Genomic DNA, 12,194 nt, shown 5'->3' with positions numbered 1-12,194 from the left:
CAATAAGAGCAAGTGTGCTAAACATCTTAACCACCCTGTCTGCGTAACTCCACCTGTCACTCCTCAGCCCTTAGATCCAATTTATCAAGATTTCTTCGTATTCTTAGATAACCTCCTTCATTATCCATTACACCACCAATTTTGGTATCATCCTCAAACTTAATCATGCCTCCTGTATTCTCATCCAAATCATTTATATAATTGACAAACAACAGCAGGCCCAGTACCAATCCCAGTGGCACATTGCTGGTCATAGGCCTCCAGTCTGAAAAACAACCCTCTCCTACTGTCAAGCCAATCTTGTATCCAATTGGTAAGTTCACCATGAATACTATGTGATCTAACTTTACTAATTAGTCTACCATGTGGATCCATTGTCAAAGGCTTTACCAAAGTCCATGTAAACAACATCTACCGCTCTGCACTCCTCAATCTTTTTGGTGACTTCCTCAAAAAACTCATCAAGCTGACTATTCCCCATCAGTGATAATTAAAGTGTGAAGCTGGATGAACACAGCAGGCCAAGCAGCATCTCAGGAGCACAAAAGCAGTCCTTGCCTCTGCAAATGCATGTAAATCCCATCTTTCAGAATCACCTCCAACAACTTATCCATCGCCCATCTCAGGCTCACAGGTCTGTAGTTTCCAGGTGTATCCTTAGAGCCTTTCTTAAAGGCATAACATTGGCCACCGTCCAGTCCTGTGACACCTCACCCGTGGTGAAAGATGATACAAATATTTCTGCTAGTAGAATAGCAGAGTTCAATACTAACAAGTGGAGCTGTAATGAACAGACTGGGGTTCAGTCTTTTATTTGCTATGTGCTATGCAGTGTTGCCATTGTGGTTGTTACATAGAAGCCAAAGTTTTTTGCATAGTAGCATGTGTTCTTTGTCAATACAAAAAATGAACTTTTTTAACTGCTTTAGAGCAATGTTAATGGAGTTCAGGGAACAAATGATTCACCTTGTTGGGTAAATGTTGAGGATGGGAAGAATGTTTCTTTCAAAATGCATTGTCAAGGGTAAGGTGGCAGTTTATATTTTCACCTGAGTAAAGTATGGCAGTAGATAATGTTTTAATTTGGTACTTGGATAGAACATAGAACATTACAGCACAGTACAGGCCCTTCGGCCCTCGATGTTGTGCCAACTGGGCTGCGTTCACAACTCACTATAATTTCTTGTGGTCTTGACCCTGGTTACTTGTTTCGCTTAAGAGAGACCAGGAACCGCCCACCACGTCAATGCAAAAGATAAGGCCGAAGCATTTGCAGCAATCTTCAATTAGAAGTGCTGAGTGTATTTTTCATCCAGGCCTCCTCCACTGATCCCCAGCATTATAAATACCAGTCTCCAGCCAATTCAGTCCACTCCACATGATATCAAGATACAAATACAGGCACTGGATATTGCAAATGCGATGGGTCCTGACAACATTCCGGCAGTATTGTGCCTCAGAACCTGATGCTCCATAAAGCCAAGCTGTTCCAGCAGTTACAACACTGGCATCACAGTCAGAGAGTCATACAGCATGGAAACAGACCCTTTGATCCACCCAGTCCACATAACTGAGTTTCCAGACAAAACTAGCCCCCGTTGCCCGCACTCGGCCCATACTCCTCCAAACTTTTCCTATTCAAGTACTTATTTCAAATGTCTTATAAACATTGCAACTGTACCTGCATCCACCACTTCTTCTGGCAGTTCATTCATGTCTTTTCTAAATCTTTCTCCTGTCACCTTAAAAATATATTCCGGATCCAAGGGAAAATACTCTTGTCATTCACTTTGTCTATGCCCTCTCATCTTTTGCAGTTAGACTTGATGTCCCATCTTAGCCTTTCCTCAATCTTTATTTTAACCCTCTTCTGACTTCAAATATTAACTGTTGTCATCCATGCTATGCTGCAGGACTGCCATTGTGGTACTCTTTCAGTGAGGTCGTCAGACAATATCTTCCTTTGCCTTCCTCAGCCTCCACCTCTTCTACTCTAAATGGCAAAATACTCCTTAACAGACTGTACTTTGGATAATGCTGATATTTTCAACCTCTGACACATTAAACCCTTAACCATGGTCTGGAATTGCTGGAATCCCTGTTATGTATCTTAGTCCTTTCCTGTTACCTGCAGTGCACGATTCATTGACCAATGAGCCTTGATAACTTCTGTAGCTCTCGTAGCCAGTCTTAGTATCATTCATTTGAATCAATGCATTCAACTGGGTGCTAAAGATCTGAATTTTTACAAATCCTTAATAAAATGATATTTTGCTATTCCATATATTTCTCCTTGTACTATTGTAATTTTTTTTAAGCATCAACAGTGAGTAGTCTGGGTGGTTTGCTCTTTTTTTCCCTCCTTTTCTGTTTAGCTTCAGATGCAATACATGCATTCTGCAGATATATATTATGTCTTAGTGAATATAGTTAATATTTTGATGGTTTCAAAATAGTCCTGAATATAAATCACAATGAGATCCAATTTCTAACTAAATTAGATTTCTTGACCGGTACCTCCAAACTATCCTACGCCCTTTGAATTTAATTCCATTCATGACGAACTCCATAGAAAGTGCTGAAGTTTTGCTCCCTCACTTTACAGTGTTACCCTTGTATGCTTCGAAAGCAAAGAATGTCTGATTCTCAGAGGGTTAATTACTTGTATGTGTGCAAAAACAGACTAAACCATTGACCACCTTCAACCCTTCTGATCCCACAAAATTCTTGCTAATGTTTAGGCTCCGCCAAATTACTTCAAAATGCATCAGTGCATAGTTGAATTTTCCTCGTGTTTATGTGCCACAGGAATGGTGACAATGACCCAAAGAAATTGACCAAGATCATTGCTCAGGGGCCAGACATGCTTGAAAAATGTATCAGGAATGCACTGAACAATGAGTTCTGTCTGTTGGGAGGGATGCAGGAGGCAGCTGGTGGTATTCTGGTATTTTGATAGCTTGAATAACTCATTGTATCCATATTTTTATTTTGTGTTCCCTTTACGGCAGTTCCTCTGTCAGCACCAGAGTCACTGAAAATCTTACTAGAGAAAGACCACATCCTGCTGTTCTGGAAAAGCCTCAAATTAAAAGAAAAGAACTTTAATGACAGCAGGGTGAGTATTAAATATGATCAAACAGTGTTGTTGTTTGTTTTGAGCTAATTCCATTTTTTTCTTGAATTAGAATTATGGAATTTTACAGTACAGGAGGAGGCCATTCAACCCATTATGTCTTTATCAGCTCCAAAAAGAGCTACTCAGCTAGTCCCATTCTTCAGTTCACCCTCCTCAGCCCTCTAAATTCATCACTTTCAAATTTATGTCCAGCTCTCTTTTTTTTTGGAACATCCTATGGAATCGGCCTTTACTCAAATTTGGAATGCTTGGGAGAGGAGTAAAGAAGTTTCTCCTCACCTCACTCCTAGCTGGCAATCTTGAAATTGTGACCCCTAGATACTGGCATATCAATAGTGAAAACAGATTTTCCTTCTTTTTACTCTATCAGAATTGTTCAGAATTTTGAACCCCTCACTAAGGTTACTACTTTTCTCTGCACCAAGGAGAGTAAGCATAATTTCTTTAATCTTTCCTTGCATCTGAAATCCCTCAATCCTGGTATCAGTCCAGTAAATCTCATTTGTAATCTCTCCAGGGCTTTAACATCTTTCGTTAAATATGATGCCCAGAATGAACGCAGTACTCCAGATGTGGTCTGACCAATGATTTGCAGAGACGTAACATCACTTCCTGGTTCAGAAAAATAAGCCGAGCATTCATGGCCGCAACAGTAGTTTATTCTGCAGTGCTTTAAAATTTAAAAAAAAAAAAATTTTTGCACTTTTTCACTCAAATTGATTTGATTTAGCATCTGCTTTGATGATTGAACTTTCCAAGGATACAAAGTAGTTGTGTTTAGGGATGTTCCACTAGTGATAATTCTATATAATTGGCATATGCAGCTCTGATTAGCTACTGTCTGAATAGAAGTACTCCATTAAATCCTACGTTAGTTGAGAGAGTGACTGGTGCAGTGAGTTTGCCTTATTATCTTCTGGAATGTGTTAAGATTTGGCCCTTACAAACTTAATGGTAAAAACTTTAGTTGCAGCCTGACTTCTGAGCACAGCGTGAATTATTGTTCTCTTGTGCCTGATTGTTGTGTGAAAGAAACTTTTTACTCCATTAAAATACCTGTTTCTTTGATGCTCTGTTCCCTAATAGATTGATGCGTCAATAAACATAATCAGTTGTTGAATCTGTTGCTTCAAACTATATGCTCTGACAGGGAATGGCCAAACCCCTCCGATAATTAAACTAAAACTCAAGCCCCAATCTATTATGACAGGTGTAGGGGCTCCCCTCTTAAACACCCAGAGAAGCTCATCTTCCCCTCATAATCTATCAAAAGAGGGGTTAAAAGAAAGAAAATCCCTGATCTCCACTTTGAGTAACGAGAAACCAAATTTTATTTATTGAACCCAGCAATAAACAAATTAACAAACTTACTAAAATTGACAATTCCCCCCTGACTACTAATTACTCCCTAATTGATCTAAATTCTACTGGAATGCTGTTTAAATAAAGATAAGTCCCACTAACATAAACCCAATTAATAAAAAGCAATAAATTATAACTTAATCTCTTCAAGCTCACACAGACCGTGTCTTCTGGAGTAATCTGTCATCTCTGTTCTCTTCACAAACACCTTTCTTGCATTAATTCTGGTATTCAGGATGTTTTATCTCTAATTTCTTCAGTGAGGACTTTGAGCTAAATGTGGTACTTTTTGATTAATTATATGGGTTTTCTCTGAGAGCTGAATAGTGCTAACTGTGGCAAGTAGCATTTGACTCTCACCAGTTTTCCAAATGCTCTTGCCCTTGTATATCCATAATTGATTTCTTACAACATGATTGATTTCAGGTTGTCAACGCCATCAGACTGAAATTCAATTGGCTGTCTGTTTTGAGGTGCTTTGTTTAAATTAATTGGCCAAATTCAAACTCATTGGCACAACATCACAACAAGACTGCTGTTTTGTTTGCCACCTGTAAGGGTTTTTATTTGATTCACTTGTTTCACTTTTTGAGGCTCTCTGTACTGGCAACTTCAGCTGCTGCTCACAGACGTACATTTTTAGAAAAATTTCTAAGTGCAGACAAAGCACAAATCTCTCAAAGGAACCACACATTTTGGCTTCCTGCTTTCTACCTCAGAATAACTCTACCCAACTTCGTAACACCTTTTATTAGCTAATTAAAATGCTGCAACACTTGCCAACAGCTTACAAGCTTGAGCTGTTCTGAATCCAGCCACTGGAGATTGTGAGAACATCCAGAGATGAAGGCTCCTTTCCTGCTCTCTCTTTTTTTGAAGTTACATCTGTCCATTGTTCCCCATTGCCGGTACCAAGATGTCATATTACTGAAGGGTGTGGAAGGACTATTGGGAAACAACACGTTGATTTCAACGTACTGTATCTTGAATTGTAGATGAGGTAGCTGAAGAAATTATGCAAATTTTCCATGAGAAGGCAAAAGCCTGATGACTGTTTGCCCTGGATAATTTTCACATCTGTCAACAAACTTCCTGTATGATGTTATCAAAAGGCAGGTTTCAAATACTTTGCCTCAATGCCATTGAATTTTCAATCCATCTTTAGTATGAAAAAAATAAATGTGCTGATGCTGCACCTCTGCTCACGATCAGCATAGATTTGCAAATAACAATTTAAAAATATATTTGAGTATTTGTGGAAATAACTTATGGATGTAGGAAACGTAATGGATGTCTTAAATGGCATTTAATAAGGTCCATACAGTTTGTTGGTTGCATCATGGCACAACATGCTAAATGCAGGTAACTAGGTGAAAATTGGATATAGGACACAGATTTTAATAATGATTTAATGATTGCTTCTGGAAATATTTCCTATTAAATGCAGTGCATGAAGTGGTTAAAATTTGAAAAAGGAATATTTTAAAGTATGTGAAACGAGAAAAAAGGAATCAGCAAAGTGGATGACTCTTTCAGATAGGCTGAATGGCTGCACTTTATGCTAATAAGATTTAATGGAAATCGTTCGCCATAAGGAGAATAAAGTTTTTTTTTAAACGCAGGGTAAAAGAAGGATATACTGTTAGGGAATGACATTACCTTTACAGCGCTTAATAATTTTAAAAAACTGAAATTTACTTTTGTGTCCTAAACACAATTCAAAAATATTTCCAGATTGGAGCATCTTTTTGCGCCTATTGAATCTCTGACTTGAACTTTTTAAACGTGATTACCTTGATTCTGCTTCCTTTTGTTTGCTGTTCTCTGCGTCATTTGAAATCTCATTTCAATATTTTAAAGATACGAATACTACAACCTAGCCATAGCGCTGCAAGGAGGAGCTTCCAGTAAGTCAGTGATACTGGATTTGAATCTGAAGCCTTTTTCAACAACAAATTTTTCTGTTGTCATCTTTCTTCAAATTCTCAATGTTGGTATTTTCATTTTTTTGCCTATATTTCGCATTAGAGCAACAGTCCTAGGTAAATATTTTCGACTGAAAAGTTGAATTCATCTGCAGTGACACTTGTCTGTTTGTAAGCAACACATTTTGAGATCCCTCCCCCTTTAAATCCGAGTGCCATTTATTTTAATGGACTTGCGATCTGTGTCATTCTCTTAGCTATAAATCTTGCTCCTAATGTTCCCCAGTGTTAACTGCTCTGCATGAATCAGTGAATTACATATAGAATAGGATGAGTCAGTGCTTGCATCCATGTTGCAAAATAACCATTCTCTAGAGGGCATTTCTTCTTTACAATGATTGAATGGAATTCAGCACACTTAATTACTCTTGTAAACAGTAATATGCTGGATGAGTAAATAAAAGCTTTGTGAGGAAGTGTTTCTGGTTTATAGCTCCCATGAGGTCATTCAGGATATGTTATATTTTGGAAGATTTAATGAGTTTCCAAAATAGACACTCTTCCGAAGGGCTGATTCTACCTGCTTTCATTGATGCTGATGCAGTGAATGAATGTGAGGTGTGTGTAACAGCTAATGAGGAATCTACTGTTCCTCTTCCTGTTGACTGGTGATCATTTTAAAAGGGTTAAATCTGGCACAGGAACAGAATAGAGATTGATGAAAGATCCTTTTTTCAGTTACTGAGAAATTTACCCAAATAACTTCTTCTCTGTAAGGGAAGAGGAAGAAAAACGGTATAAATTTAAAATAAGTCTGTTTTCTCAAACCCAGGAGAGCTGTTAAGTTGATTAGCCCAGTGCAGCAAATAAAAACTGTTGGAATGTCAGTTTTGCATCTGGTTTTTGCTTTTTTGTTGATTCCTAGTTTGATTTATCTTTTCCGAAGTACCTGAAATATTATCAAAGGCATCTAGAGAATGGAAAATAATTTGCCTGCATCTGGACAGTAACTGTTTTCTAATTTACAGAAAGAGTGACCAATTCTACATTTCCTATTATAATCCGTTCTGGGACAATCAGCAAGTGAGCTATTGAATATTGCAAAACAATATCTGTATTGGCACTGATCTAATCTGCATTTTAAACTATTTTGCTTGCAATTTATTTGGGTTGTATCACTGCGTATTTGTGAGTGAAGTAATATATGTGCATCTAATGTAGTTAACTTGGCTCTATCAGTTTGATTTCTCAATGTTTCTATTTTTACTAAAAAGGAACTACAGGAATGGCTGAAATTGGTGCTCAAGAATGGAGTTTCATCATGTGTGTTTTGAATGAATCTGTCTGAAGATTAAAATCTCTATTCTAAATCTGAGCTTTTTTGTGTTAGGGTCAGATTTTCTATGAAGGGAACAGAAAAGAGCCTTTGGTTTTGTTCTGTTTCCTACTTATACTATTGTATAGTATTTTGAAAAGTGTTTGCCTTTGGTCACAAAGCAGTAAATTTTACTTGCAGTGATATTGTCTGCTTCTGTCTTAACATTTTTGGTAGCCTGCTGAAATTTACGAAAGCTTTCACTTCAGCTCTTTGGGTAGGAAGTCAGAGGGAAAACTTCTGATTTTCACCCTCTGATCCATTGCTGTGTGAACTGCAAAATCTCTCGAAGGATGGTACCAAGAAAATAGGAGAGGAATTACATAACTTAATACCTTGTCCTTTGTTTGACCTCCAGGGATATGAAATCCACATGTTTGATCATGTGACTAATACAACGGTATGCCTTGGGAATACAACGGATAACATCTTCGAGATTTCTGATCTGAAGCCTGGTCACAACTATACATTCACAGTGCAAGCCAGATGTTTGTACAATGGACAGATTTGTGGTGAACCAGCTTCCCTGCTGTACGATGAACTTGGAAATGGTGAGGTCATGAAAATTTGATAACTAAACCACTGAACACAAGTACACAGCATTAAACTAATTCTCAGATAGCCTGTAAGGCAAGAGTCTATTATGCATTTAAAATAATACTTGGCTATGGTGCTGTATTTTCCTACACCCAGCCAAGTATGCATTAGATACTTGAGGGTTTCACAGTATTTGCTCTGTTCTTGTACCAATGCGTTTAATTGTTATTTCTGTGTGGAAGTTTTACTTACATGCTGTGTGTTTGTGCCCTTTAACACATTTAGCCCTGGGTTTCATTTTTGCTCTAAATAAGTGTCCTTTAGACCTTTCCTGTACTATTCTAAATCATAAAATCATGAAGGAAATGTCCTGGCTTTAGAGTTTATCCTTTAGTTACTAGCTTTGTTCTTCAGGTGGATTCTTAAAGGAGTGAATTTTAGTTTTTATTTTTCATGTTACCATTCTGGTCACTTTAGAATTTATTTTAATGTGTACTTTCTAAAAACAAGTCGCTTCATTTCTGTCCACTGAAAAGCAAATGCAACAATATACTGAACCTTAACAAAATATTTTCCTTTACCCAGCATCTATTTGTAAAGCTGTATGTTGCTGATTTAGAATTTTAGCCCTAGTAGAGGTTTTCAATTTTATCTGCTTTGTTTATCTGAAATGGTAATTTTCATTTTAGTTTAGACTTCAGGAATTTTCGTTGTATTTTTGTCAGCAAATTTAAAAATGACAGTAGTTTTACTCAACTACTTTACACACTGCTTTGATCCTAGATATTTTTGGATCATAATCTAAATGTTCTGTTTTTAAATCTATCAATGTTTGTCAGGATTTCCTCACCGAGCTGCTGTCCTCCACCCCCTTCTTCCTCGCGTGCGCCCCCCCCCCCCCCCCCCCACTTCAGCCACTCATTTTTAGTTTAGCTTTATCACAGTTCACGCGTCTATCTTGAACTACTGACAGAAATGCACACCTCAAATCTTAGTTAAGGTGAAGTCTTTCCAATGTAACTGTGTAACTCATTACTTGTTCTAACTTCAGCCAGGATCTGTTAAATCTTTCTGGCAAGTTAATGTATCATATTTGATTAAGCGGACAGATTCATTGCATTTACTTGGGCTAGTTTCTACAAAATTGCTTAATGATGGATCTACATACTCCATTTCTTATCTGGGAAAGCTTTGCAATTGCTATATCCTAAAACTCACTTCACATTTTGTACATTATTTATACCTTTGTAATTTGTTGCTGTATCTGACTAAAACCACATCCCATTAAAGAGAACAGTAAAGACCAAGATCCAATTGTTATCTGTGAGCAGTTTCCATAGGGAAAAAATAGCTCTACTCGGTGCTTCTGTGATGCAGTTTTCTAAATTACACAGCACAGACTTTCCAACATACAGTAACTGTTGAGTTTCCTTATGATAGAGAAGTCAGTCTCTGTATCTGCATGGGAGCTTGGATCACCCTGGCTATTAAACTTTGCCGTCATTGAGTAAAGGCAGTGCCCTTAGGAAGCTATGCAGACAAGGTGTATGTCACACAACAGGTTGCTCAGTGACCTGGGTGGATGTTAGAACTGTCCTCTAGCTCATCTAGAGTTGACATTATTTTCAGTGATGCCACTCAATGTGTAGCCATGTTGCCTTCATTTAGTTGTCTAGGATGGTCGACACTGACAGGATTTCCACACAACCGTGTGATTTAAAGCAAATGGCAAGTGATTTTGAGCTGCAAAGTTGAATTGTCAAGCCACGAGAATTGTTCACTATCTAATAATCTCTGATTTGAGTCTGCTGATTTATGCGTTTTGCATTTCTGATTTTCATTTCCTTGTGATTTAAGAATAACTTATTAGATTGTTGACTACACAAATCTAGAAAATAACTCCCAACTTTATGCAATAACCATGGAGCAAGAATACCAGTATAATTAGGAGACAGCGGGAGAAGTTTTTAGGCTACAGTTTAAGAATTTTAAATGCCTCTTGGTGTTAGTCTGCGTTTACTTAACCGACTTAATTTTTGTTCTCAATTTTTTTTAAAAATCAAATTCGGGAAACTTAAAAGAATTATTGATTAACAGTTTGGACAATATGAAGGTAAAAGAGAAGCTCACATCTTCAGCGTCACCCATTTTTAGAATGCCAATTTTGATGCAAAGTCCCATTCGGTTAATAACTTGTCTTTTACTTTCAGCTGTTGACTGACCTGATGTTTGTTGAACTTAATGTTTTATGTGTGCTCTATATTTTGACTTTCGATTGGGGTCATGTTACTGGCTGGCTTTAAAAATAAGCTGAAGTTCTTTTCAGGTGAATCTCTAAATTGGAATACTATTTTATGACATTTAGTATTTTATTTTATTCTTTCTTCCCAAATTACAGATCCATCAGCTTCCAAAAATCCCAAATCCACAGATGTAGCAGCCATTGTGGTACCAGTAATGTTCCTGCTCCTGGTGATGTTAGGTGTTGGATTTATTGTGTTATATGTTCGTCATCGAAGGCTCCAGAACAGTTTCACAGCTTTTGCCAATAGTCACTATAATTCTCGACTAGGATCGGCTGTGTTTTCTTCAGGTGATGAGCTAGGTAAGGATTTTGTCAGTTTAAACTAAGAGATTGCATGCATAAAACAGCCTTATCGTGGCTATGCGTAACAGTCAGTTGATACAAGCTCTTTGGTAAAATGTTCCACGTTTTGGAAATCGGTATTCCAATGAGCTGAACTTCTGTCTTAAGGCTTGTAACGTACTTTGGGTTCTTGATAATCTGGAAGTTACTGTTGTTTTTTGTTTCTTTCCTTTTTTTTCCTGTGTGTCTCGGTTCAACATTAGCATTTTTGGTTCCGTGTGCCGTGGGTTCCAACTCTGTCCCTGGGGATGCACAAAATCTGTTTGGCGGCTCCTTCCAGCACTGAGCTGATACTGCTGTGCCAGTGGTGTTTCAAGATGTTAAAACTGAGATTAGCATAAAACATTGCCAAAGAATATTCAAAGGTTTTGGCACCCTTGCTGGCAGAATCCTTGGATTCTATGCAATATCACTCATTTTGACAACAGTAACATAGAACTTTTCCAGTTTAGGTTCTTGGTTGACATAAAAGTTAAGAAGTCAGAACGTCTGTCTTGAGGTGGTAGAAGAAAAGGTCAATTTGGATTCCTGACTTTGGTTTTCCCATGAATAGACAAGGCCTGTATACTATCCAGTTTAGAAGAATGAGAGAGGGTTCCGTTGAAACATAAGATGCTGCAAGAGTTAAACATATCGGTTGCTGAAAGACTGATTTCTTTGGGTATAAATGTTGGAGAGAAGGGCTGTAACCTTGGGGTGAATGGATGCTCGTTTAAAACTGAGATGAAGGAGAACTTTACTTTGAATGCTAAGTTTTTATTTTATTTTCTTATGGAATGTGAGTGCCACTCACCATCCTGACTTGGAAATATATCACCATTCCTTTACTGTGGCTGGGCCACAATCCTGGAACTCCCTCTCTCATGGCATTGTGGGTCCACCTACAGGACATGGACGGCAGTGGTTCAAGAAGGCACCTCACCACCACCTTCCGAAGGGCAGCTATGGATGGGCAATAAATGTTGGCCCAGCCAGTGCTGCCCACGCCCCATGAGTGAATTTTTAAAAAGTTAGCAAGGCTAGCATTTGCTGCTGATCGTTATCTGCCCCTGAGAAACTACATAGTGAGCCACCTTCTTGAACTGCTATTGACCGAATTTAGTGTGGGTACAATCACAATGCTGTTAGAGGATTATAATAACTAACAATGGAAGTATAATATAGCGACAAATAGAACAGAGCATGACTTGACATACAGCTGAATATATT

At 37.9% G+C, this 12,194-nt stretch overlaps 1 protein-coding gene across 3 annotated transcripts in view; it reads left to right on the top strand.

Moving 5' to 3' along the window:
• The window catches only part of sorl1 (sortilin-related receptor, L(DLR class) A repeats containing), a 182,135-nt gene that overhangs the window by 163,348 nt on the left and 6,593 nt on the right, over positions 1–12,194 (top strand). For all 3 annotated transcript variants that reach the window (XR_009442868.1, XM_048561943.2, XM_059638993.1), the window contains exons 47-49: positions 3,012–3,118; positions 8,160–8,352; positions 10,737–10,943. Coding sequence is in view for 2 of the 3 variants with exons in the window: in XM_048561943.2 (XP_048417900.2) it covers positions 3,012–3,118; positions 8,160–8,352; positions 10,737–10,943 (507 nt within the window). In the remaining variant the exon portion in view is untranslated. The remainder of the gene's footprint in view (positions 1–3,011; positions 3,119–8,159; positions 8,353–10,736; positions 10,944–12,194) is intronic.

Source organism: Stegostoma tigrinum, chromosome 32, assembly GCF_030684315.1.
Source record: "Stegostoma tigrinum isolate sSteTig4 chromosome 32, sSteTig4.hap1, whole genome shotgun sequence".
NCBI classification, from domain to species: Eukaryota; Metazoa; Chordata; class Chondrichthyes; order Orectolobiformes; family Stegostomatidae; genus Stegostoma; species Stegostoma tigrinum.
Note: the sequence above shows the minus strand (reverse complement) of the source record. Positions and strands in the feature narration are given on the sequence as shown.